A 27,927-nucleotide genomic window follows, 5' to 3' on the forward strand; every position below is an offset into this window, starting at 1 on the left:
CAAATTAATCTGTCACATAATATACAAATCCAGCAGGTGGAGCCCTGGGGTGCATTTATAATACTCCAAATTGAGTTCTTTTTCATTATGTTGGCAAATTGGTTTCTTTTCTCCAAATGCTCGCTCAGTGTAAAGCATTTGATCAGGCTCATTGAAACATTTTTCTTTTCCCTACACATACGTACAGACGCCTTCACTTTAATCTGTGCCAACTCGACTCTGTCTGTCTTTGTTTAGTCATGGAGCAGTGAAGAACAACAAATAATGCCTTTGTTTGGATGTGTTCTCTCACAATGGAGAGGCAAGAACTGGACAAATATATTTTCAGTTTTTTTTTTGTTTTTTTTTCCTTTGTGGGTCAGTATACCATCAGTTATGAAATTACTGGAAATACCTCACAACCAATGACCCATTGTCTTTAATAAAAACATATATTTTCTACAGCATGCCCTGTACGCAATAAAATGATACAGTAAAGAAATGGAATTTTGTCTTCAGGTATTTTTATCAAATTAATTATATATTGACGGATGCACCTATTATCTTCATTAGGATTTTATATTAGTTTAATACAATAAAAACTATCTTAGTATTAATGATTTCATTTAATATTATATTTTTACAGTTTTTACAGTGAAAACCAAAACTAAGTGTAGGAAGTCACTATATTTACACAAACAGCTTCCAGTGTGTCAAAAATATACACATCTCAGAATCTAACAAAATCCTGGTGGCCGTGCATGGAGAGGGTGGTGTTCAAATATTACAGCTCTGTCTGCAGGGTGTCTCATGGGGAGGTCACACAGAGTTCAGGGTTTTTTTTTTTTTCCTCTATCTCTCTCTTTTTTTGCCCGTCTCCTTTAGCTGAAAGGGGACGCTGTAGAATTCAAGCCACGTTACTCCAGTACAAAAAGAGATGTCAGGGCAAATCTTGTCAGAAGTTGTATTTTGGCTCGGAGTGTGGGTCAGAGTGAGTCCTGTAAAGCAAGACTGACACGTCTCTCCATGGTGGTGGTGTTTTCTTTTCACTACGGCGCTGTGAGAGCTTGTTCAAGCTTTTAATGAGAGAGCAAGTATAAATGAGTGTAAACAAGTGCACAGTGTAATGAATTACCATCTTACTGAGGCAGGATTTTCGGCATGCAGTGAGTCTTAAAACGAGGAGGACAAGTCACACAGCTGATCAAATGAAGTCACTTTTATTATATCTTGTCAGGGAGAAATTAAACGTGGAAGCGGCGAAGATGAGCACTTTAGAAGCGGCTACAATGAGAAAATGAATGATTTCTTAACTCTGAACTGTACTAGAGCATTTGCAGTTATTAAATGATTGATTTCAAATTAAAATTCCCAAGTGAAACTTGTTAACTACTGTTATCTTATCTAGTCAAGTGCCCTTTCCTTACAAAACAATGACAAGCAAACATTTGTGTTATGGTGCAAGTGGCTTAGAAATGCATTTTATAGTGACATCTTTGTCCTCTCAAAGTGCTATGAATTAAAAAAAATGACTGTTACCTTACAATACAGCCTTTCAAATACATTAGAGTCAAAGAGTCTTCTTGTCACTTAAAGATTCATCATTGCCCTTAACAACACAGGAATGGAAAAGCTTGTAGTATGAACTTAAACATATCTGGAGCCTATTTGAAATTGGCTCCATGAATTTCAAATTATAAGCAAACCCTTTAAACCATCCAGCTGAGTAATGTACATACATGTGCAAGGCAAAGAAATACATTTACAGATTGTAAATCATTTCTTAAATAATTCCAATTATAGTTTCAACATAGTCTGATCTTTTTTGGGTACACAAAAGAAAATCCAGCAGGACAGGTTTTGTCAGTTGTTGTAATCTGTCCCCTCTAAGTGGTCAGGGATGGGCAGTCCCGTGAGGATTGTTAAACACCTGTTCCAAACATTGAACACAGGGCAAACCGGCTGAGCAAAGGCGATGTCAAATGTATACAAGTGCTGAGAGCCAACGGCATCGTAGAAAGACAGGGACCCAGAGTCGTAGTCCAACAATATGCCAAGGCGCCGCAGGTGGGGTGAAGGCTCAATAGGCATCTCCTTGCTGTTGTGGCGCACCACCCACGAGTTGTTGCAGCGAGACAGTACCCACGAGGCAGAGTTTTTGCCAATCCACTCATGTTTTGGTGCTGACTTGTATGCAATGCCCACTGCAAACCTGCACAACCGATGAAAAGCAGAAAGGAAGATTTCATAAATACTGATACAAGTCTTGTGTTGTAAACATTATCCATGCGAATGCAACTATGAGTCTACAGCCATGCCAGAGGCTCTGCAAAGCTGTACATGTGCAGTGATTCAGTGACCTGATGATGGCGCTACATGAAAAATTCAGAGGATCACCAAAGTTATTATGACTCATTCTGTGGAGACTATGAAGGTCTATACCAAATCTCACTGTACTCCAGCCGATAGTTAATGAGATATTTCAGTCTGGACCGACATAGTGGACCGACCAATGAACCAATCAGCCGTGCACTGCCATCCTAAGATCCATAAATGTTTTTACCATGTGCTTCCTCCTATCAGAGCCTCCCAGTAATGGCGGCCGCTGTCAATGTAGACATTTCCAGTGACACCGTAGCTGCTGTGGCTGGAGAAGCGGTCCTGGCTGTGGCTCTTCTTGGAAGACGTCTCATCCCTCTCCACTGTCAGGTTGTCATGAGACAACCTCAGCTTCCGATGAGCAGACTTTGGGTCCAACTTGAATGGCTGACCTTAAAAAAACAAAACAAAACAAAACAACAACAAAAAAAAAAAACAGACATTTGAAACAATGCTGGGGGATAATTAATGATACATTAGAGTCAATTTTGTCTAAATTTCTGAACTTGACATACTGTTTGTCTTGAGTTTCCCTGGTTCACTGCTGCGGTTTCCAGCCTGGTTTATAGCCTTCACGATGAAGATGTACTTTGTGCCACACTGGAGTCCATGCACTGTGTAGTGATTTTGCTTGATGTTCGGTACAATCATCCAGCTATCAGCAGAGTTACATAAACCTGCAGCCCAGACAGAGAGAGAGTCACACACAAAAAAACAAAACAAGTTATCATCTAAACTCCTAAGTTAGTAGCTCTTTCCATGTTTGAAATTAAAACAATACAGCATTAATTCTTTGCAGCATTTCGATCTATAGCTCCTATTTTGACTCATCAGATATAGTCTTGTTACCACTCATCCATGTGTGCATGAGCACTGAGGCAGATGAGAATAAATTGCTTGATCAAGCATGTTGCGACCTTGTTAGAGAAATCAATTCAAACAGCCTGCTGCTCATTTCCAACCCAAGATAATGTCGAGCTTATGATGTGCATCTGGATGTAAATCTAGTCTGACTGAGCTGCTATTTTTTCCATACAGACACTGCAAAAAAAAAAAAAAATTGCAGTGTATTTCAGTAACATCTCATTACACATACGAGTCAGGAGGACAGAGCTCTCCTCCCCTGCTTCTTCAATACAATGTTATGTTTGGATACTGTAACATAGCCTGCAAACAATTTAAAGTCATTCCATTGAAAGCCTTTTCAAATGCCTTCATCATTTCCATGTTTCCCACCACAAACATTATACTGTGCTCCCACCAGAGAGCTGCATGCACACTTACTGACAACATTGCACTGGCTGGTGAAGATGGCGTACTGAAGTTCATATGATACAACAGAGAACTCGTCATCTGACGTCCAGTGGACTGTGATCGTGTCATATGAAGCTGTACATAATTCCTCGCGGATTACCGGTGGATTTGGTGCTGCAATCACAAAATAAAAGACAAATGTTGGTCTAAGACATTAACTGAAAGCTGAATGGATACTACTCTGCCCACAACATCATGAAAAAAAAACAAAAAAAAACACAGAGGATAAACTCACAACATGTTGCGGAGACCAGTGGTGGTAAACACCACCACCCATTTGTGTTTTTAATCCTGACAAGAGTAATTAAGATCGGTAGCGGTTCCTCTAGCTATTATAGCTGCAGCCCCCATACAGAGTTAACTTCACGCTGCACAACGGGCGCTAAGCATAAACAATCAAACCTGTTTCATTCAGCCAAAAATAAATCTTAATTACAGTCTTGCATTTTTAGCTTTCTAGTTTTTTTGTCTCTCTATCTCTCTCTAACAGCCACAGTTATAGTTGAAATATAAATTCCCTGTTTCTCTCCACGCCAAAACCTTACAACTGTATGAATCTATAATCAAAGGATAAGGTGAGGGTCATTTGAAGGGCACTGTTTGGATAAAGGAACCCTACAGCTCATCTAAAATAGATAGATTATATTTATTCACAGATAGGTTTCATGCCAAACAATAAAATATTATGTGCTGAACTGCCCACCACCACTCACCTGTGAGATAATCCAAGCTTTCCAGCATTTTCTTCTCCCTCGTGAAGTCCAAAGCAAAACTATCAAAAGTGTCATTCAGATTAATTTCTGGTAGCAGGATTTGAGAGGATGCCGTTGCCATCGATACTCTGTAATAAAGAAGGACATACAAGACATTTGTGATACTTTTATACACTGTGTACTGTATATGCTCTGCCTGTCACTGTTTCCTCACCTCTCACAGATACTTTTGGCCGTCTGAAGGAAGCGAGCATGGTCTGTCTCCTTGAGCGTTTGGTCGGCTTGGGAGATGAGGGACGAGGACCTCTCGATGCACTGTTTGCAGCTGGCTATCTGCTGGGCTAGCTTCCTCAGTCGCACAGACTGGGCAGAAAATAGGACAAGTTGATAGATGAAAAGCCTGGTAATAAACCAACCAACGTACGACCTGCCATATGAGGCACCAACCTGCCAGATGGTAGATTTGATTTTTACCTCGCAAACTGAAAAATCCTTCTGGGGAAAAAATCTGATTTACACCTCTGACAATTAGATTTTGTCAGTTGTGTAACAATGTTCTAAAAGCTACGCTGGCACAAGAGCTGTGTTTATGAAACATCCCTCATAACACTGTCACAGTAACCAGAACACCCCCTCCCCCCGACTGTGCCTCACTGGCTCAGAGCAACTTTACAAGTTGACATGAGGCACGGGGTGAGGAAGGAAAGAGTCTTCCTCCAGAGACGGTCATCACAGGAAGCGGGGCTGATCTTAACTTTGACACTGAACACAGCACAGCATGCCACCGCTTCTCTAATGGCATCTAACAGGGGACAAAGGAAGCTGAAACGATTCAGAAGGCAAAACACATTCACAATAAATGTATGGACACTGTGCCAGACATGCTCCAGAGCTGGTACAAGGCACAGGACAACACAAAGCAGTAATAACCTCTGCAGTCTAGTGAGTATTTCAGTGCAAGTAGCCTACATGTAGCGCATGTACAAACATGTGTACAAGATCAAATAAGGTCACAGGTTGTTTTACTATTCAAGATACATTTAATAATATTGGTATATATTTCCAAATAGCAATTTGTCATTGTTGAGTTGTAACCTTCAATTTTGGGAAATGTTGTAATTTCAAAGAACTGCAAACTCCTCTTTGGGCTAAGAAAAAAAACCAACAACCATTCAGGTTTATGAAACATAATCAAAACAAGTTAGAAAAACTCAAATTAAAAAAATAGTTACTTTCATCAGGAAACATGAGTGAGAGTGAATGGAATGGAGATAAGCAGGAAACAACACGTCTCCTGACAGGTATGCTGTTTTTACTTCTTGTTTAGACAAGTTAGTTTGAGTTGAGTTTTACTTTTGCAAAATAAGGAAAATGTAAAATCTGTGACGGGCCTCGGTCTGTGCCTCTCGTGTTTTACCACTGTTACACAATAAAAAAAAGTGTTTAACCCATTTCTCAAGTCGCCACTGTGTTTCCTATCACAGGCAGCTGAAATTAACACACCATGTTGTTGCTCTTTTTCTAAAACACAAGCAACATGATATTTTTTAATAACAATATGTAACAATGACAATGAAAATACCTATATGCCAATATAAATGACAATACATTTTTTTAAATTTTGGTCCATGTTGTACAAATTGAGCAAGAGCATATGTCATTTATGGAAATTGACCTTGTTTTGATAAAGAAAGTTGCAACTTGTGCATTATCATGCAGCAGAGCATTTAGTCTGGATTCTGGAAATACCTTAAGAGCAGCAGTAAGTGCTGTTAAATGACCTTTTGGGTTTCTATTTTCAGGAAAATTAGACGCATAACTCCGTGACACAAATGTAATGCAAATACAGGATGCTAAAATGCAAAAGCTGGCACAAGTAAAAACTGTGGCATCAAAACCCCTGCGTGTTTTGCATCGGGCAAGCTTGTGTTACATTGCTTATGAATTCAACTGCTCATTTGTAAGAATATAGATGTGATACTGACTTTTTTTTTTTTTTTTTTTTTACATGCCCTTGCTTTGAAGAGTAACAGTATAGATAAAAGTTTTTTCCCCAAAAACAACAATGATGTGTTACTGCTGAGTTCGTGTGAGAACAGCTTGCTCAGGTGTTGAGCTGTAAGCTAGCTTGTCGGCCGTGCAGTGAGGTAATAATCAGGGCGTGCGAGGTGATAAACAAACACAGGTTATCAAAACACAAAAGGTGATAAACACTACCTTCCCCTCCTTTATCTTGGTGGCGATGATTTGCCTCCGCTGCTGTATGATATTAATCAGAAGTTCACACTCCTCGAGCAGCTTGTTTTCCTGTCGCGATGCATTTACCTAAATGTGACACACAGTAAGTGTAGATAAGAGACAGTCAATACTGGAAGTCTAATTAATTCCCTTTGACTGAATGTTGTGCCGCACAGATCGAAGTTTGGAATCATAATAGCATGTGTTAAATCACATTCAATAATTCATGTCCTTACATCTCATGTGTGGTGTGTTCATTCTTCAGTCTTTTTATCCCAAACACATGCATGATCACAGCCACACTAAATGAGTTGTCTTTAATAATGAGGTGACAATCACATTTAGCATGGTCAACGATCTGTGTTAAGCAAGGTCAGTAACTAATGCAGGTTGAGGTGAAATAATCAACAAAATACTATATAGTATAAATATATCAATATATCCTAACCATGCTTTATTTGATATGCCTTTTGAAGACTTACATGGCATCTATTCTATGAGGTTAATTTTTCCAGTTTGTGTGCAAATATTTGACACACACTTTATGTGAAAATACTCAATTTGGAGCAAAATGCATGAATGCTGCAGAAATCTGAAATCTACATCTGAAGACTAATGAACACTTAATCTTGTTGACATGATGAAAAGCCACAGTGATTCATCATGGTGTTAATAATTTAATGAGTTGTTGCCCATGAAATGCCACAGAAGCTCCCACAGAAGCTCTCTCTCTCTCTCACACACACACACACACACACCTGAAAGGGAACAGATAAACAACCTCACCTCCACATGTTGGCAGGTTTGGATAAGTTTGCCCATCAGACTTTCCAACTCACTGGTCCTCTTGATGAGACTGCTGAGGTTGGAATCCAAGGCTTGCTGCAAAACAAAATTGAAAAGGAATATTTCATTACACACTGCCCCCCCCCCCCCCCCCCTTCCAAACATCAAACTGTAAACAGCTGAATAAATCTTGGAGGAGAGTTAGGTAAATGGGAACATAAGGACTGTATCTGTAACAGGCACAGGAGAGGACACATGAGGCTGCCACTGGATAAGAGTGGCCACATTTGTGTGGAGCCCCCACTCCCCCACTCCCCCACCCCCTCATCCCAGTCCTCCCTGTGTGCCAAAGATCCCATCATACTGCCTGCTGAGGCCATGGAGCTTAGCAGAGCATCTGCCAGTGATTTGGACAACTAAACCCCGCCTGTGTTAATCACTGACTCAGATCAAAGGCTTATGTTTCAAACTTAATCTCTTACTATAATTGTACTATAGTGGTGCAAAATGTCTTCTGATATTGTAAGTATTATTATTCTTAAAATAAAAGATAAATGCACAATGATATAGTGTGCTATCAATTATTCGAAATGAAAATAAAACTAGACGTAGAATATTCTATTTAATTTCAAATTTGATTGTCACATGTTTTAATTCACACACTAACACAACAACAAAAAAATCTAAATTATTAGTATTTTGTGATGCCATGAGAAGCTAGATTTTTCAACTGGATCAGATAAAAAGAGAAAAATGCTTATTTTAATCTATTATTAAAAGCCTTTAATAATATATGTGAATTGATTTGTGATTTTAAAGAATTCATTTTCACTTCATATGTTGAAAGCGAAAACATTACAAAACATCTTCCTTCAAAAAACATTTCACAAATACAATGAAAAATAATGTAATTTTTAATTAATGTAATTTTAATAATGTAATTTTGAAAACTGTCCTTGATTTCCTTTTATCAAAGGAAAAACTGCAAATACTCAAAGACAAGAGCAAACAGGTAAGAGAGGCCTGCAAAGGTCCAAAGGGAGCAAATAGTTGGGAGACCTTTTTCAGCTTTAGATGTTTCGCATTGTGATTTTATAAGGTGTGTGCGTCACTGTCAACTAAAATAGCAGAGGTCTTATTTTACTGCTCTCACAAATATTACTTATTTATATGGAAGAGAATGCACTGAAAGCCATCTCAGATGCAAGTTTCAGGTAAAGGTGAGGTGGATTCAAAACTTTCAGAATAGACACATGAAACACAACATACTGATCAAACTAATGTTGAATATGGACAAATGTGAGAGCGTAAAAAGTCTCCAGTCTGCTTTTGTTTGTTAATTATGACAAGTATCGCAGAAATAAAGGCCATACAGAGAGAGGGAGAGACAAATGTTAAAGACACAGAGCGTAAGGGCCAAAGTGTGGTCACCTCTCTCATTCTGTTGCAGTGGATTTCTCAATGCACCTAAAATATGGCTGCTCCTGCAACATTAATACTCTTCATGTGTTTAGACAGCTCTCTCTAATGGAAGTCTCTTTCCTAAAATCATTTAAAGCTGATGAGAGGGAAGAATAGCAGCTTCCTTTTGTATGCGAATGCTTCTGGTCCCACACCTTTGCTTTGGCCAGTCTCTCTTCCTTCCTCTCACAGTCCTGACAGGTCACTGTCAGGACCTGGAGTTTTATCCTGTGTCAACATTACAGTTTTTATCCATTGTAAAAGGTTGTTGCTTTATCCTGTGAACACCACAGGTCCTGAGACACATCAGCGATGTTGACTTTGTTGGAGGGGAGTTTAAGCTTTCATTGAATTTCACACACACATCAGTGTGGACAGGACAGAAGTGCTATTCTAGTGCATAAATGTAGACTACAGTGCAGTGTGTATTAACTATAAGCTCTGAAAGCTGGGAATTAAAGGCCCAATCAGTTTTTTTTAACCATGTACATTACAGGCATACAGGACTTGGGCTTCTCTTCTGATTCAAATTTTAAATACGAGCGTTTTTTTTTGTTTTGTTTTGTTTGTTTTTTACAAATATTGCTAATGATGATCTGCAAAAGATTCATAATACTGTATTTTATTAAGTGTTAGGCTATGTATTAGAATATTTTTAAAACTGTCTGTTTTAAAAACATAGGGGGTGGTTCCTTCATCTTTTGATTATATTTGAATTACTTATTATGCCTAAATAACCATCATATCATGTGTTTCATACCATATGATTTTGAAACATATACTGCAACTATGTTTTTTTCTTTAACATAATTTACCTTTCAACAGTGAAAGGTTTGGATGCAATAACAAAAATGGCCGTTATTTAAACACGTTAGCAGGCTAAAGTGTTTCATATACCGTATTGTTTTCATAATAATTCATCTTAGAATGAAATTATAACAGATTAAGAAGTACTCTTATATTTCAGAAAGGCCCTAAAGTGTAATCTGATATGCTAATCCTGCAGGGCAAAGGAACAGGTCAGAAGGTCTTTGCTGTGTTTTGAGCATCAGCTGTCAGTTTTTCAGGAACATTAATCATGTGATAATTATCATACAAAGTCACATGAAAGCACAATGTATGTGAACTTAACTGAACATTGGGCTGCTATGAAAACTTGGGGTGTTAGAGGTGTCATTACTAAGACCAGTGATGCAATAAAGTCTTTTTAAAATTATTTTTAAGCAAGATTATTTCTATTCTACATAAAAATAATATCACTACAACTGATATTGGAGATGTCAGTACTGTTAACTCCCTAAAGGAAGGTCCTGGGTTTGAATTTCATTCCTGGTGTTTTCTGTGCTTCTTCCCACAGTTCAAAGCTGTTGGGCTCAAGTTCAGTTCAAACTAAAAATTGCCTGTGAGTGGTTTGTCTGTTTATAAATATAAACGCTGCAACAAACTGGCAACCTGGGGGTTTGTTCCTGAACATGCAATGGGCCAAAAGATTCTTCCCTTTCGCCCAGTGCATGTTGGGATATTCTTCGGCCCCTCCTCTGACCTTAATTAGGAATAAATTTACATAATATCAATAATGGATGATGGATGGATAATAATGGATATAATGTCAGACCTGGGTCATGTCATACAATGCCAAAGCCAGACTGAAGAAATTATTGCATTACACATTCACGCACACACAGACGCGCACTCGCTCCTTTACAATGCCACAGTATCCCTTTGTGAGGGAATTTGAGAGAGATGTGAGGCAGTGTGGCTGTAAACATGTGTTTGGAAAAACCAACAACTATGAAAGAGCTCAGCTGCGCGCCACCTGGGTCCTGCCCTGCGTGCCACGAGGAAAAAACAATTTCTCTCTAGGATGGGAACTGCTGTTTCCTCTGTCACTTGAGGTTTCTAACAATGCAGCTAGCTGAACGTAAGATGTGGTCAACGAGACACAAAAACAAATCAAAGCATGGATTAGTAGCGTATATGCCACTGTAAAAATACGCCTTAAAAAAAACTACTAAAAACTATCAAGCAACTGAAGATATTATACAGCGGAGAAAAAAGATCATAGCTTGTAAGTCTATCAGAAGATGAAGGATAAAAGGACTCTATTCATATCAATCCAATACTCAACTTAAGTATTCTAATACTTTACAACTGGGAGAATGTGCTTATTAAAAGAGACCACTACTACATCAAATAATGGCACTAAAAAGCAGAATACTGTCACCTTAATAACAAACACGGCTACATTACCATATCCTATTACTATGTGGCTGGCCAGCTGCATTAAGTGCTGAATGTATCTCACTCTCATTTCACTCGTTCTGTTACTTTTCGAAGGATAACTAAATGAAGTAGAGCCCTAAGAAAGTGGCATTCGGGTTGAGGTTGTTCCATAACATAAATCTGTCCCTGAATGTGTAATTAAAGAAATGATGCTGATCACCTGGTCTGCCTCCTGGTGTGAATGATCACGCCCCACACAGAGAAAGCGGCCAGAAGATCTCTGCACAATGACAGCATGATCAGACAAAGGAGACATGTTAAGACCGGTCCACTGAACTATCTTGCCAAAATGTTGCAAAAGATTGTTTTCATCCCAGTCCCACAGTGGCCAAGCATTGTGAAACAAAGGAACAGGCACAAAAGGGCTTTGGAGTGTTACTAGTGATACAGTAAACCTTCCTTTTGTGAGTCATGCTGTGGGTGTTTATGAAATAAGGAGGACCCTCGTTTTAATTTCATGCACACTATGCCATGCAGTTCTGTGGATAAACTTGAGGATGAACTGGAGCAAACTTTGATTGAACTGAAAAGCTCAATCCAGCTGAGTTCAAGACTTTTTCCCCAAATTAAAACGGGACATATTTAAATGATTCGAAAGAAACTGCCTTGCTTGCTTGTGTACAGCTTAATCGCTATTTCATGTTAGAGGCTTCAAAATAAAGCTTCACCGCATGATTGCCCTGTAGTGACTATAAAATGATCCCATGAGGATGGTGGAGCCGCAGTAGAGACCAACTATGTTGGCAAAATACTGAGCATTTTAATAAGTTAAAATCTCTTATAAGAGAAGCTCGTTCAAGTCTATAATGGAAGGCATGCAGAGCCACCTTTTTATGCTCCAGCAAACAGCATCTTCTCATGTCTTATTGATGTCAGCCCATCTGCCGAAAGTGAACAGCTCCACTTCTCCTAAAACTGTGAAAGCAGTCTCTTGCATTGGGTGTCATTACATAAAAGACTGGCCAAGTGAGAGAGAGCTTCCATCTCACTTCACTGTGTCTTTTATTCATACACTATGTATTTTTTTGTTGGTCTCAAAGGATAAGGCTGGAAATATTCTGTATTTCTATTATGGTCAACATAATCTCATGAAAAGACAGAAACCAGAGCCCTTTAACTTCTGCTGAAGACATGCATCTTTAACAAATAATGAATAAATAGTTTTTTTTGTTTAAAAAGGCGAAATAGCTTTTTAAAACAGCTGGGCACTGTAGTGTGGGCAAATGTAACTCAAACTGGAGTAAATCCTGTATTTGTCGGGGACTATTTTCAGTTGTGAGATTGGCATGCTAATGAGTATTTATGGTAGAAGGACGGTTTATGTGGGATTGACTCAAAATAAACAACACTCTCCATTTTCATTGTAATGGAGGAGCATGTCACCCAGTGCAATGGCGTGACTCATTTATGTGGTTTTGCACAACAATGGAGGTCTATGGAACGCAGAGGAATAAGCTATATCAGGCTTTGGTGACACAGATTTGCTAGATTAACTGTTGGTTCTGGTCTTTTCGCAGGATTTTTTTTTCCACAATAAGAAAAATATAGAATATTACCAGACACAAACAATACTGTAAAATTTAACTGAGTAGACTGTAGACTTGCTTCACATTTGATTTATGTTTGACAGGGATAGATACAATTTGCCATAAAATTATTCAGTATTAGGTTATTTGTAGTGGCAAGGACGATCAAATTGTATGTTTCAAGTTTGCATTATTTGCTTAATTTGCTTTTGTCTAATGTACATTTTTTAATTGCATCAAGTTTTTGTTTCCTATAAAATCTGATCCAGTACAACAGTGAAATTCATGATAAAATGTATGCATAAAATGTAAGCCGTTAAAAATTACAGTTACGACCAAAAACATAGTCATCAACCTTCTTCAGTTTTCTTGTGAACCGTGGTTTATGAAGAGTTATGAAGAGTCATGTGTCTGTCATGCTGTGATACTGAAAAGAGGTGTCGACCGAATGTTTCTGAGGGGCTCTACTTAGTAAGAACAGTTTTTCAGTGTATCATAGATCTCAGAGAGCATTCCTCAGACTACAGGTCAGCTCTTACCTTGAGTTTGTCATATCGGTCACTGAGGGCTGCCACTTGGTGGTCTCGGTGTCGGCCAACCAGCTTACACAATGCACAGATCAACTGTTCATCTGTCACACAGTACATGTTGACCTTCTCATCCTCATGCTCCAGACACATTAGCCCTCGCAGATGGGAATCCAGCAAGGGCTCGATTAGACGGTGGCCCGTGAAGGGCTTCTTGTTGGGGTGGGTGGCCTTTAGACATTCGTCGCAGTATGACACCTCACAGGTAACGCAGGTCTTCACAGCATCCTGTGGAGGGTCCTGCTCGCAGAACTGACACTGCACCCGGTCACCGGGAGATGTCATGGCTTTGCTGTCAGGGACGGCTCGCTCACGCCGAGTCTCGTTGGGAGAGTTAGGTCCACTCAGAGAAGCTTTCTGGTAGCGGTCGATGATGTTTTGTAATGTCACGTTGCGTTTGAGTCCCTCTAGGCCCCTCTGGTTGAGGGTGATGACATGGCGACAGGTCGGGCACTGAAAGGCACTGATGGACTGAATTGGCTCGCTGGGGGTGCAGTGGGAGACCAGGATGCGATGGGCACAGTTGAAACAAAGGCTGTGAGCACAGGGCAAGAGCAGCGGGTCCTCAAAAAGCTCCAGACAGATTGGGCAGGTCAGCTCCGACTCCAGTGTTTCCATCTTCAGGCAAAACAAAGAGGGGTGGTCTGCGAAATCCAGGGAAGCTGATCAGCTATCTGTAAAAATGACACAGAAATGAAGCAGACAATGGTGAAACTATGAAAAGAGTTCAACAGGGCCATCATGTCCAGTGGAGCTGAACCAAATGTCCAATCAATAGTCCAAACACAGAAAATCAATCAGAGACTAATCTAATAATCAACTTTTTAAAGCAGATATACTAAACACTACTTCAGCTTCTCAGTTGTGATTTTCAGCTTTTATTTGCCTGAAGCGGTAGTACATTGAATATCTTTGGATTCTGGACTGTTGGTTGACCAAAACAAACTGCATGAAGACATCAGCCGATTAATCTTTAATGAAAACTGTTGTTATTTCAGCCCTAATCCAGGTTTAGACACAAAGCCTCCTTGAAAAAAATGTGAATAAAACAGACACCATGCATATTCTGTCTGTATTATCCAGTGCTTATGAAAATAAAAACAAAATTATTCATCTCTATCTTGAGTCATTTGATTTTCATTGCAAACCCAATGTGAAATATGAATATAAATGTTATGTAAATACTTGTTACACATATCTGATTATGGAAATGAGGCAAATTGGAGAAATAAAACGAGCAGGCAGGAGAAGACTCAAACAAAAACACGTGTTCGCCTATAATGCATATATCAGATGTGTGTGTTTACGCTCGATTTGGCTGAACTTGTAGAGAATGCAGCAGCAGCTCATTTTAATTTGGCACAGGAATAGTCTAGCCTGTCCCCATGTGTTCCTCTCTATACTGTAGTCCGCAGGCCAGCAGGCCAGTGAGGACTGACAGCTCAGCCAAGCAGAAGTCTATTGGCCTGCTTGCTGAAGGCTGGGGCTCCACACTATCACAGACACTAAGCCTTTGTTCCCGGCCAGTCAGACACCCCAGCTGCGAGTGGACACACTGTGCTCACAGCGTCTCTCTATGTGAACTCTCTACCTCTACTCATTATGTGTGAAGAAGGCAAAAGCTCATTATCAGGACAGTCGGACACAAGTAGCCTTTTGAAGTTGTGAGGATACAGCAATTACCTCTGAGCTACAGACCTGGGTTTGTTCTTTCCATTCTATTCAAATCTTCACAGACACTCAGCTATCCCACTGTACTGTACAAAACAAGAGGCGATTGTTGCACTTGTCTCCAGTGACTGTGATGCATCTGTGGGCCTTTGTGTCTCTGCTATTTTGTTCTTTAAACACAAAGTGGTGAATGCAAGTGTCTAGAAGTTATTGCAGAGGATCAAAGACGACCTCTTCACTATTCAAACCCCTCAGTCTTAAACAAAACATGTTAAACATCAAGCCTTTTGGCTCAGATATTATTTAAAAGTTTAAGGCAAATTTATCATTCATTAATATATTCTTTTCTTTTAACATTTCAGATGAATTCAAACTACTGTATGTTTGTGGTGAGTAATTCTTAACTGTTAATGCATATATATAAGTAGACTAAAATCACGGTGTGACACATGAAACTTCTGAGTTACTTGTCCAACATGTCGTCATTCCTCTGACGAGGTTTCACTCTGAGACACAAGACAACATCACTTCACTTTTAGCAAAGCTATCAGCTACAACATAGCGGCTCCTGTATTTGCGCAAGTCTTGTCAAACAGGTTAAGTTGTCAACTCGCCCGGGCTGTCCTAAATGCAACGTGAATAAAGAGCTTTGTATGACAAACACAATGCAAAGTGTTGCAAAGAAGCTTATCCTCTGATGTCATCACCTCTGGTATAACATACCCTAAAGTTACTAAAAAGCTTGTAAAATAACACTGTGGCAAAGAGCCACTGCAAACTGTGTTACAGCCTCAAGTAAATTGCGCACTCCTGAAAGCTCTCCCATTCATACACAGTTTACTTTACCCACCGATGGATTTCGCCCCACTTTGCACTGCCGAGACATTTCTGCTGAAGGAAAACTTCTGACCTGAATCATGAAAATATATTTATGACAACAAATGCACCAGCCATAAACCCCAGCATGCTGTAGAGAGGGGCATCCAGATGGCACGAGTCTTCACGGCCCCAGTAATCCTGCAGCAGAGCTGTCATTAAGCAAGAGGTTGAGCAAGAGGTAGCAAGCACAACAGGAAAAGTTGCCCGACAATTCCAGGAAAGCCAGCTCCACCTACAGCTGGAGCGCTGGCCAGTACTGGAAGAAGAGAGAGAGAGCGGACAACAGTGAGAGAGCGAGAGAGAGAGAGGGAGAGAGAGAGAGAGAGAGAGAGAGAGAGGCTCAGGACTGTGCAGAGCCCCAGCCAATGTCCTCACAGGCAGGTTAGTGTCCTCTCAGCCCTGCCCATTCAGAAATTCAAAGCGTCAAGATCAGTTTCAGGTTTCCTTGTGTGGCCATCCCTCTGATTCTAGCAGCACAATGCTGGGGATTGGAACTTTTCTTGGCTATGCCACTGGGGGTTCAAAGAGAAAGGCTGAAGACACAATCACTGATGAGAGGCAGCCTGACAGGCAGCAGGACTCATCTCTAACGTGGGACAGTAGTCTGCGATTCCCTCAGCATCTAATATTCAAGGAGTGAATTGCATCACAGTCTGTTGCCTGTCCCTCCCGAAGTTTATGAAGTGTAACACACACCATGAGCACCGCAGTTCAGAAAACCATATAGCCCTGTCTTATAAAATCTCCTGACAGCAAAAATGGAAGGACACTAAGCCTCCACTTGGACAGACAAGGCTACAAATAAAGACAGACACTCTGCTACATCCAAGTGTGTCCCGGTTGGCCTGCACGTGGGAATCTCCGAGGTGCCATCTGCTTACCATGTGCCTCTACTTCCAGACACACCCCCACTGTGCTCCATTTGAATTCTCCTGTCATTCAAAGAGTCCCCAGAGTGAATATCCTCTGTCAGAGGCAGATACACACTCAACATTAAAGACATGCCAAAGTTAAAACAAAGCGATGGGTGTGAGCTACATTGCTTGGGAGACGCACATGGGAATGTGACTGGCATTCCCCTGGTTTCTTCTATATTATCTCCAACTGGGATAAAATGTGGTATCATAAGATCAGTGAGGGGGTGGGGTGGTGGTGGCTTATAGAACATTTTCATTCAATTAAGGGGAACCGTAAGAAAAGACTTAGAAATAACATAAAACATTTACATATTCTTTATCTCCTCTGCTCACGTCTGTCTTTCAGATCTAAACACCGAATATTCACAAGAGAAGCCGAAAGCAAAATTTTGACTTGTCAGGTGAGTTTGTGCAGCTTTTTACTTTACATAGTCTACTTCAATACTAATAGATTATGTGATGATGTCCTGTTTCAATATCACTACTAAAGATTAAAAATGGTAAGATCAAAAACTCTTGGATATAATGACCAAAGATATCCATAGTTCAGTTCACTTAGCTACAACAAACAGCCTTTAGGGCAAGAACATGACAAAAGCTATATAATGGTATATAATGACCAAAATCATATCTGAAATCATATCATAAAATCAAGAATATATCTATGTATTACTTGGAAGGCAAACAGTTTGAGGAACAGTTTATGTGATTTAATGCTGAGTATCAGCAGATATGACAGGTGTCGACACTTTACTGTGAGGCACTTTGTCAAATGATGAACTTGAGTATTGACTTAACGTTTGGAGTTTTATTTGATGAGGAAATAATGGGTCATTTAGAGATGAAACAATTACATGTCTCAGATAGGAAGACAATTTCCTGCTCAAGCACTTTCTAATCCTTTTGGTTACGGTCTTTTATCACCCTTAATGATGGCTCTGAACCATGTATTCTGCGACTGAAAGAGTGTGATTGCTCTTTGTCTTCTTTCCTGGGGCAGACACCTAACATATTTATCTGTAATCCTGTCTTCACAGCATAGCTGTGACCAATGTGTGGCCTGTTGCTGCTCCCTAAAGCAGCCAGCTCAGCAGCCGCCGCAGTCAGGCCTAATGTGATTTACAGCTGTGGCAGCACAAGCCAGCTGATTAGACTGACAAATCTACCTGATCTGCAGCTGCACACATTACTGAGATTAGCCTCATGCAGCCTGGCCCTGACCAACATCTATTACTGTTGTTATTTAAACAATCATGGAGGTAAAGTTCATTACAAATCTTAAGATTTGGGCGAGTGAATGTAGAAGTCATCTGTCAGACAGGATTGCATGGGGAAGAATGGCAGTGTCTGAAGTTGCTGCTGTGTACTCATCCAGCAAACTGGTGTTAACACATATTAAACTGTAATGAAAGCCAGAGATGACTCAAATCAACCTCCCGTTCAGAGGTATGAGCTTCCTTCCCCAGCGAGCACGGTGTTTTATAACGAAGCTGCAGATGAAGAAGCATAATGCCTCTCAGACTGGGAACTGGAAATAGAGGTCCACAGGTCAGTGAAACTCTCTTTTTTTTATTGCCTTTCATTTCTCTGCCCGCTCGCTCCCTGTGCCGTGGGCCTTACAGGTCATCGTGGCCAGCATCAGAAGTTTGCACCAAACTCTCATTTCCTCTCCGCGGCTTGGCAGGTGGCATCACCGGGAAAACACTGTATCCTTTCCACAACCACAGGAACTGCTCACAAAGTGACTCTCCAAGCATGCGGCCGCAGCCTGCCGCTCGGAGGTCCAGGCAGAAGAAGCGTGAGCCCAAAACTGCCGAGGAGGTGCGCGCATTCTCTTCAAGTCTATGCGGCCTATAAAAGATTGTTTATCCGTCCTACCTCATGTGTGGATAAGCAGCTTGAAAACGTCACACAACAAGATTGTTTTTTTTTTTTTTTTTTTTTTTTTTTTTTTGTTAGGAAACGTTCAAAGAGCGACACCATGTGGCTGATGTAGAAACTACAGCAAACACTTTTTGCACACACACTCTTTTTGCAAAGAGGTAATCCATTTTTACCATGAAAAATGCCACAATTATATTGTTGTTATTGGTATAACTAAGAAAATAACTATAATCCAAATAATGTTGCAAATTTCATCTAATTGTCTTTTATATCCCTCCCAAGTAAACAAGTGACAACAACAATAATAATAATCATTATTATCTAGAAATGTGTGCTCAAGCTAATCTCACCTTACCCTACAACCAATGCAATATGTCTTTACAAAGACCTCCAAATTATGTTGCCATGGTGAGAGCTTAATATCTACAAGTGATCAAAGGCAGTCGCTCGGGTGGGAAGATGTCTAACATTCCTCCTCAGAGGGACAAGATAAGTTACTAATTAATAAGGGAAACCACAGAGCCACTGCAACGTTCTAGTTTTACTCTTCACTACCTTCCTGTAAACAAGACACCTAGGTGCCTTTATAAACGCAGACCTGTCACAAACAATGTCCAGAGGTATTGCCGGAGTATATATGGATGTAGCAGGGGAGTAATGTCTGCATCTGTTATCTTATCAGTGAAGTAGCCTATATGGGATTTAGCTGCCAGATTATAAACAAAAGGCTGTTTTTGTTTTGTTTTTTTTCAAAAGGCTGTTAAGTTTGAGTAAAGGTAATAAAATAAAAAGTGACTGCTCTAACAAATTATATCATATTCTTTCAGTCAGAGCTGAAAGCATACACTGAGTAGCTGCTTTTACAGTGGAAAGCTACTCCTACTCACTCTGATGCTTTTTTTAATCACAAAACTCCCCTCGGCCCTCTCACTTAGTCATCTCATCCCTCAAGTATTATCCACAGCTGAAAACATTAAGGATTCTGTGAACACAACAAGGCCAAACAACCTCAGCACTTGCACAGAGCGCTGCCTGGAGGCTTGGAAATATATGATGACTCAATGTTTTGCCAGCAAAACATGGAAGCACAGTAACATAAAATGCAGACTGAATCAAGAATGACCCTCTGACTTACCCGCCACATGATTACATCCATAAACAGACAAGATAGGAAAGAGCCACCTTCAAAGTCAGGGGTGATGTTTGGGGCTCTGCACAGTCAATCCACTGCAGTGGTCAGAACTTTGAGCAAAGTGACTCGTCTCTCCCACTCTGTGTGAAGTTTCTGACACTCTAACCCTGTCCTCTAAGCCCAGTGAAAACCAGCAGGAGGATCGAAACTTTCCACCCTTTTCTCTCCTCTCACTGAGAACTGTACCTATCCCATCTAGACACAGTGGGCTGCAAATTGTTGCATTAGCCAATCATATGTAGGGGGCAGGACTTCTGCTGGTTTGGTCCATCACTCAGGGCTATCAGAGCATGGAGTGTTGCCCATTACTCTCAACAAAGCTTTTTTTGTCATCCTCAAATAGACATCTTCCAAAGAGCTGCGCTGCACACCGCAAAAACAATCAGTGCATTAAAAACACATTCTCTCTCGCTATTTGCATAATTGTTAAGATGACAATCACAAGAAGTATCAACCATATTCAGGCATAAAGTCTGAACTGCTTTGCAGTTCTCATCAATAAATGTAGTCTAGATTATTGCAGTTGGAAATGTGTTTCATGCTTAAGGCAAGATTCAATACAGCCAAATGAAATAGTGCATAAGCAAACACAGGGATCAGTGATGATTATATTCCCCACAAAGGACAACAGATATGCTTTGTCAGTGGCCCAGTGCAAATTGTAGCATAGATAAATGGAGGTACATTTGCAGACAAGCCACTGTTTTGCCAAAACAACAAAAATGTCTACAGGCAATTAGCATGTTGATGAGCACAGATATTTATGCTTAGGCAACTTGAGCTAGCTCTTATCAAAAGCTGTAGCAACAATATTATTATACTATATTAAAAGTGGTCACACTTTTTGTTTTTCCATGTGAACACATTCACTGAAATGAAAACACACAGGATTGCACTGTGGTTGTGACAGCTGACTTAGATAGTGTTGAAAGTTGTCTCAGATTGTTGGCATCTGTTCACCACTCTTTGGCTGCACGGAAAATGTTCAAAACATGTGCTGGCTGACACAGTTGGCATCCAAACAGTGATGCTGATTGATCACATAAAGTGTGATCAGTGTTCTCAGCCCTGGATTTGAGACAATCTTCACTGTTTATCTATGAGGTTTGAGGCTTGCCGTTACTTGAGGCAACCTTGTCAGCAACGCCCAGTCAGTTTTTGAGATGGTTTCTCTGTGTAAAGCAAATGTTTATGTTACGTAGTAAAATCACAGCACATAAGGCATGGATTGATCTGGATTAGTAGTGACTCAGAGGCCCTGCCAGGAGTCCTGCAGGGATGAATAAAGTACAAAAAGAAAGGTGAGGGCAATGAAAATGATTTAGATTCTAAGGTTGAGATGACTCTAAAAGTAACATAAACACATTAACGTCTTAGAAATTGCATGAGACCCAGCACAAAATGCAATGATAACGGCAGTATGTACATGACGTGCAGTGTGGAAACACATGCAATTAAGCCTATAAAATAATTCAATTCATTTGCAGAGAAAATTACTGAAATTTTTGCTTTCATTGTGATCTTCACTTCTCTGTAAATCAGCAATGATTTGCTAAATTTCAAACACAAAGACAAAGGAGCATGCACAATACTGCAAAGCATGTTTATTTTAGTCCACCAAAACTTTGTCAAACCCTAACTTTAAAGTCTAAAAGAGACCTAAAGGAGGCTTTAACGCGTCACCCACTGGAAATACATATCATCCCTTACCTCGCAGTCTGTTAGTCAGTCAACCAGACAGTCCATAGTCCGGGTGACAGATGTATATAGAAATAAAGCCCAGGAAGAGATTTTTCTGAAAACACCGGCTTTCCTCAGAAGCCTCGCTTTAGCTCCTACTCTCTGTCTGGGCTCTGCTGCTTCGTCTGCCTCACCGCTATCTCTGAAATTCTCTTCACACAGCTTCTTCTTCTCTAATCCTCTGTTAAGGAAGCCAAAACTGCTCCAAATGGTTCAACCAGGCGCCGACTTCTCAGGCTTTTCCCTCTTTGTATTATTTTGTTGGCTGGGATCATTAACTTAGTCCCATGAGAACATAAGGAGGTAAATAACCCCCCTCTTTCCTGTGGGAGGCTGTCAATCACATCTGATGATGAGGTGGTGGTGGGGGGGGGGACTTTTATCCACCAAGGAGGCACTCCTGATTGGCCACCAGGGAACAGAGGTGCCGTGCATGACAAATGGGAGCACCAGGATGGATGGGCCTGTAGAGATGCTCAGCTGAGGTTACATGCACGTTTATAATAGACTTTTATGCAGCTCATTCATTTGCATGTCTTTCAAAAGAAAATAAAGTCATGTAAAATAGTGAGTAATCAAAGCTGATATGGGAAATGTCTATTTTAAACAGCTAAATTCAAGATTCGTTCATGCTGTACATGTGTAACTAGGTAAATTTTAGGGTCAATCATGTGAATAATCACAAGCTCTTTAAAAGTCTCTTTGGTACAGTCTGGACACTCAGTGGGGGGACTGGGAGGAAAGCATAAAGCTTCCGTTGCCATGACAGTGTGGCAAAAGCAACGATGAATCTTGGCACTTGAGCCAGATGCCACTCTAATCTTTTCATTGGCAAACCTTCAGCTCTCTCTTCACAGCTTGTTTGTTTCTCAGTCAAGCCTACTGCTGTCTGTCAGTCTCCAGTTCCTTCCAACATCCCATGCCAATCTAAAGTCTGCTGCATTTTGTAATGAGAAGAAATGTGTAAAGACATTGTTAGCAGGACCTGAGAGGGGTCACACGGCTCCCAGTGACCACGACTAAACCCTTAGGCTGACAACTAAGGAGAGACAATAGACAAATTAACCATGACTTCCAGTGTGACTCCTTTGCTTGGCTCGTTCTGCACACATTACCAACACACTAATGGATTTGTAAACAGCACAGCACAAATCTGTTTCCTATGTAAAACACAGAGACTAGCAACGCCACATTATTCTCACATAACTCCTCAGATGTATGCCTCCTTTCACAAGATTTACACCAGGAAGGAAATCTACAAGATTGTGCTATATGTAGTGCTATATTTGCCTGTGACATAATGACTTTCACATTGAGATTTATTTCACTGCAATACAGTGTCATAAAACTCATGACATTTGCATGGATTGTGGCGTCACATTGACATTTTGAGACCAGTGCTCCTCCAGGATTAATCCAAACTCACGCCCCTGTCTGAAGTGTAATAAACATGGACTGGAAAAATGTCTCTGTTTTAGCCATTCCAAAAAAGAAAACTTGTCTGGGCTGCGGTTATAGCAACTGTCCCCACCTCGCCCACTGGAAACCCAACCTGATCCTCCATCCAGTCCAACACACACAAAGTTTCTGTGGCTTTCAGTCCAGAAAATGGACGCAATAACAATTTCACTTCCAGCAATCTAAACAAACATGATGCATTGTTTACATCCAAATAGCAGCTTTGACAAAAGAGAAACTGATTGTTCCATCATAGAAATTTGATAAAATAGGACTCGAAGCCATTTTTAATCCAGTCAAGACGTTGGGAAGCTGACAATAACAATTATATCTTATGTTTATGTATTTGTACAAATGACAATCAAGATGTTGATGTTCTTGGTGTAATCCCAAAAAATTACTTCCAGAAAATATCTTGCATTAATATTGCAAATATATTCCCTTATCAAGTAACAGCACTGTCGAAATAATTATTCAAAACAAATGAATATTCATCCCCACTAAATAAGGCCATTTGCTGCCTGAGGCATTTCTCTTGGTGGCGGTTGGCACATCAAGCTGTATTAATTGGAAAAAGACCTGAAAAGGGCCAGAAAAGCCCTCCTGAAGGAGAAGATAAGAAGTTTGTAACAAAATAGGCTGTGAAATATGATGTTACATAAACTTTGATGAGGGGAAAAAGAAACAGGATGTCTCTCAGGGATCAGGCTAGCAGACATATGTAAGCTACATCCTTATGTTACAAGGTTATGCTTCACCTTGGTGCTCAGCAATTAGCCAGCGCAAAGTCATTTTGCACTGAGCAAAGGAATACTGAAATCTATATGTAATCTAGGTTGTCCAAGTCTACATTATACAGAAAAGAGAGTACGAGGAAACATATTTGATCAGCAGCAGGACAGACTGGATGTGGTCAAAACAACTTCACCAGAATTTCTCACTAAAGCAAATGATCCCAACTTTTCCATTGGATACAGCAGCCAAAAAATAAGCAGTAAATAAGCTTGACTTACGTGCTATTATCCAGGGTGACCTTCCAAAACACAGCAAGAAGATGCAACTCCCACTGATGTCTCAGCTTTCTATTTCAGTAGCACATGGATGAGAGACTAAACAAAACATACAGTAGCATCCTGGCTAGTCTCATTCCACACTCCCTCCCTCGTTGCTAGAGCTCCCCACCCTGCACCCAACCCCAGCCATATGCTCACGCAAGCGTAAAACATGCCCAGGAAGCGTCACTTCCATTGGGTTATTTCATGGATACTGTCTCCATTAATGCTCGGGTCCATCATCAACCCCCCTCCTCCTTTCTGGGGTTGAGCTTTTGCCCCTGGCTCCCCACCCTCTCAGCAATAAGACAAAGAGGTAACAAATGGACAGTCAAAAGGGAGGAGGGAAGGGGGGGGGGGGGGCAAAACCTTGGGGACCACATTTTGATGAGTTTCTGGCTAAACAAGCAGGCCCCAACCAGATGGGATCAGTCTCCAGGGCTGTGCTGCATCATTGCATTTAATACACAGCTCCATACATCCTGAAAATAAATGTATTCTGCTGCTCACTAAACAGCACTCATCACATCACAGAGCACATGCAAGCGCAAGGCAGTGCAAAACAGAATTTCTTTATCATGTTTTGTCTGCCATTAAGAGCCCCGGAATGGCAGTAATTAAAGTCTGAGTGCAGATGCCTAATTGAGTTAGCACATGCTTTGGCGTCAAGATTGTCTTTTTGAGGGCAAACCCTGATCTAAACAGCAATAATTGTCTTCCCAACTAGGACAGTCCAAAACAGCCACTCCTCATTTTTGCTAATAAAAAAAATAAGATGAAAGCATAGCCAGCCCCCATCATGGCAAAGGTTCAAAATTTTAATTGCTTTCATCCCCAAGGCATACTGCCCATAACTAAGCAACACACAATCAATCCAAACATCAACCAAATAGATGAACGCCTCAGTACTGAGCCAATCAGCACTTCATGCGATTTATCTTTAATTTCTGACCGAGGTGCTATTCGGTGCAACTTAAGGTAGCATCTCCATCTTTTTTCATTGTTGGAGCTATATATTGCAGGCATCGGGGGTACAAACTGTGCAAAACAGTTGCTGAACGCATCACATCACATCACCCAGCGTCAACATGCATTTAGAGTGCTTTATGATTAGCTGGCAGAACATATAGCACTGCGGTGGGCATTGACCTGGAATTGATTCTTTTCCTCTGAGCTTGCTGCAGCTCTGTTGGCGCAGGATCAATTCAAGGCCTAGTTCTCTAATAACATTAAGACACTTTGGCAATGTTTAAAGTGATGTACCATTATCCTGAACATGTGTAAAGTGGTTTACTATCAGCCCTCATGGAATGATTCACAGGAAGTTTTTCTTTTTTTTCATCAAAAGATAAAAATGAAGGCCAAAGGAAACTTTCAAACATCACTCACCATGAAAACCAGTTATATTTTGTGGTTGAAAGCAACACAATGAATGACTGTACTGTCTGGCGTTTTCTCATTGAAATGAAACAGTGAAGGAGTTTTGGGAACGCAAGGTCATACGTTATGTTTAGTCCACACCACAGCCTCGTAGCCTGAAAGTCTTGGCTTTTATTTTTTCTTCCTGAAAAAAAAAAGTATCCTTTTGAAAGGGTGCGGTGAACGCCTGCCTGCTACATTCTTTGCTGCTTGGAGAGGTCTGTAATTGCTTCCAGCTTCTGAGGGATCTAACATAGGGAAACTAGTGTCACATCTTTATCAAAAATCTCCCATCAACAACACTTCAGATATGGCACTAGTGAAGCACTCAGCCACCCTGGTATCTGCGAACTCCACCCATAAACCAGCCCCTGAATACATGGACTTTTTTTTTTTTTTTCATTCAAGCAGCTGCAGAATTTAAAGACACTATCTACTCAACGCTGGCAGGTATAAAAATTATACTTTTAACTCTCTTGAAGAGGTTTAAGACCTACACTGTTCTCAGTCAGAGGAAATGAGACACGACACCACTAAGCTCCAACCACCTACACCAAGAAATGCTGGAGGAGGCCTGAACATCTGTTGTGATGTGCTGCGTTCATGTGTCCAAGGAGACTGTCAGAGCCAAAGGCAGAAGCCCAGCTGTTGGGATGTGGGTCGGCTGCATCCGGGCTGAGGGATGTTTTCAAAACACTCTCTGCTCAGGAAGAGCCACTTCTGACAATGTTGTCACTGTTGCAGTTAGCACTGCCAGTGTATAGACGTAAGAGGCCTGTCTCTGCTGCATTGCAGATGCTCCGAAGGTTAAAAGACAGTCAAACTGATCAGTTTTCTGCCTGGCTCAGTGTGGCCCTACAAAATATCTTCTTTTGCACTCCATCTACATGTCAACAAAGCATTTCTTCAAGACAGTGTAGGACACATTCCTCAATCTTGGCCTGTGAAACACATTCTCTGGAGTTTAAAATGGATTAAACTTTTGCTTTTCCCGTAGAGGTATCACTGATGAAAGGCGATTCTTCAGTTGCACAGTGTGACGAGTCCATGCACACCCATATACACAAGACACCCCATTTCCATGTACAGTTATTGGCTCGAGCAATGAGACTGAACCAGCATTAGCTCACGCCCTGTCACAACAAGCAGGCCCAGAGATTTCACAGCTGCTGATGGAGCTGGCACCGCTGACCTGGTGGAGACGCTTCTGTTTATCATTTGGAACCAAGAGTGAAGAAACAGAGCTTCATGATGAGAGAAAGAGTGAGATTTGCAAAGTAGATTGAGAAAAATTACCAGAGATCCAAAGCACTCAGGGAAATAATAATGATGCTTTCAAATGAACTATCTTCTCTGGCCAGTTTATAATAAGAAAAAGATTTGTTGGATGAATATAATTCAGGAAAGATTGATACCAAGGAAGAAAACTTAGGTTTCATTCTCTTGAAACGGAGGGAATGAGGGCACTTCAGAGCAATAGCAGAACCAGATGCTTTCATGAAGGAAAGTACTGAAAACCAAAATGAATTCGCCAGAGTTCCCCATCCACAGTTATTTGGCACAATTACACATTCTGGTCTCTCTTAGAACAAAGCAACAATGGTATAGTTCTCACCAAAACAAAAGTTAGGAGGAGAGCAATGCCGCTCATTGATAATCATGAGCTATCCTCTTGAAAAAAAATAAAAAAAATAGAAAGAAAACTGAAAATCTTGGAAGGATCACAACAAATTGTTCCCAGCGTGCTCAGGAAATGTTAGATTTTTGCCAGTTCAATAATTTGCAGTTGTTTTATAAGGAAGCTGATATCTCAGAAGTGTATTCAACTGTCAGCAGATGTGTTGCATGTGCAAACAAGACTGAACACGTTGTTAAGACAACATATCTGGCTCTCCCTCTAAATTAACATTATCTTACCAAGAAACACAAACAACCAACACTCCTTCACTGCATTGCTCATAAAATGCAACACTTTTTCTTGTGAATACCTGGTTGTGCAGTCCCGTGCGCATTTAGTACTTTCCTGACTAGATTCACATTCACATTCAGCATCCAAAGTATTACACATAATATGAAGTTAATGAGGTGAACTATTAAAAATGGGAAATTTTAGAAATCTAATTCAAGAAGATCTCAGCTTTAGAAATTTTAACATAATGATCAATTTGAATTCAGAAGCTTTATTCTGACTTAATACAAGAATGCTATTCAGAAGTCCCAAGGCAGGTTTGCATTGCTAAAATGTAAGACCTAGCACTGATTCAACTCCCTTAATCCAATGCCACTAAATGTTTCTTAATAAGATCTTACCTGCTTCCCCATGGCTGCAGTGTTAAGTGTCTCTCCTTAGTGAATAAGTGCTAGGCTATCACAGACCATGAGTCTTAGGCAGCTGGTACTTTCCCTGAGGTAAAACAGACAGGAGACAGGAGGTTGAAGGTGTTCTGTC

At 40.5% G+C, this 27,927-nt stretch overlaps 1 protein-coding gene across 9 annotated transcripts; it reads right to left on the reverse strand.

Annotated features, from left to right (window-relative positions):
* Positions 1–1,183: 1,183 nt before the first annotated feature.
* mid1 (midline 1) lies at positions 1,184–27,927 on the reverse strand. Of its 9 annotated transcripts, none has more exons than XM_071475227.1 (11): positions 27,789–27,927; positions 13,219–13,940; positions 11,314–11,373; positions 7,410–7,505; positions 6,603–6,710; positions 4,600–4,748; positions 4,386–4,513; positions 3,643–3,786; positions 2,874–3,035; positions 2,543–2,750; positions 1,710–2,191 (listed from the first exon to the last, which is right to left on the reverse strand). In XM_071475227.1, exons 2-11 carry the CDS (start codon positions 13,882–13,884, stop codon positions 1,843–1,845), a joined length of 2,070 nt encoding a protein of 689 aa, XP_071331328.1. In that variant the 5' UTR covers positions 13,885–13,940; positions 27,789–27,927; the 3' UTR covers positions 1,710–1,842. The 9 variants fall into 9 exon arrangements, with proteins under 9 accessions (XP_071331370.1, XP_071331387.1, XP_071331360.1 ...); XM_071475253.1 differs by lacking the exon at positions 27,789–27,927 and adding an exon at positions 21,520–21,634; XM_071475220.1 differs by lacking the exon at positions 27,789–27,927 and adding an exon at positions 19,753–19,894.

Source organism: Trachinotus anak, unplaced genomic scaffold (assembly GCF_046630095.1).
Source record: "Trachinotus anak isolate AG129_WGS33_773 ecotype Australia unplaced genomic scaffold, CSIRO_AGI_Tana_v1 ptg000001l, whole genome shotgun sequence".
NCBI lineage: Eukaryota > Metazoa > Chordata > Actinopteri > Carangiformes > Carangidae > Trachinotus > Trachinotus anak.

Bases quoted from the DNA above. Each gene is read 5' to 3' on its own strand.
- mid1 (XM_071475227.1), bottom strand. From the start codon at position 13,884: ATGGAAACACTGGAGTCGGAGCTGACCTGCCCAATCTGTCTGGAGCTT. The intron at 3,787-4,385 runs GTGAGTGGTGGT...TTGTGATTGCAG, and splicing joins AAGCTTGGATTATCTCACAG to CACCAAATCCACCGGTAATC. The intron at 2,192-2,542 runs GTAAAAACATTT...TCGGTTGTGCAG, and splicing joins CTGATAGGAGGAAGCACATG to GTTTGCAGTGGGCATTGCAT.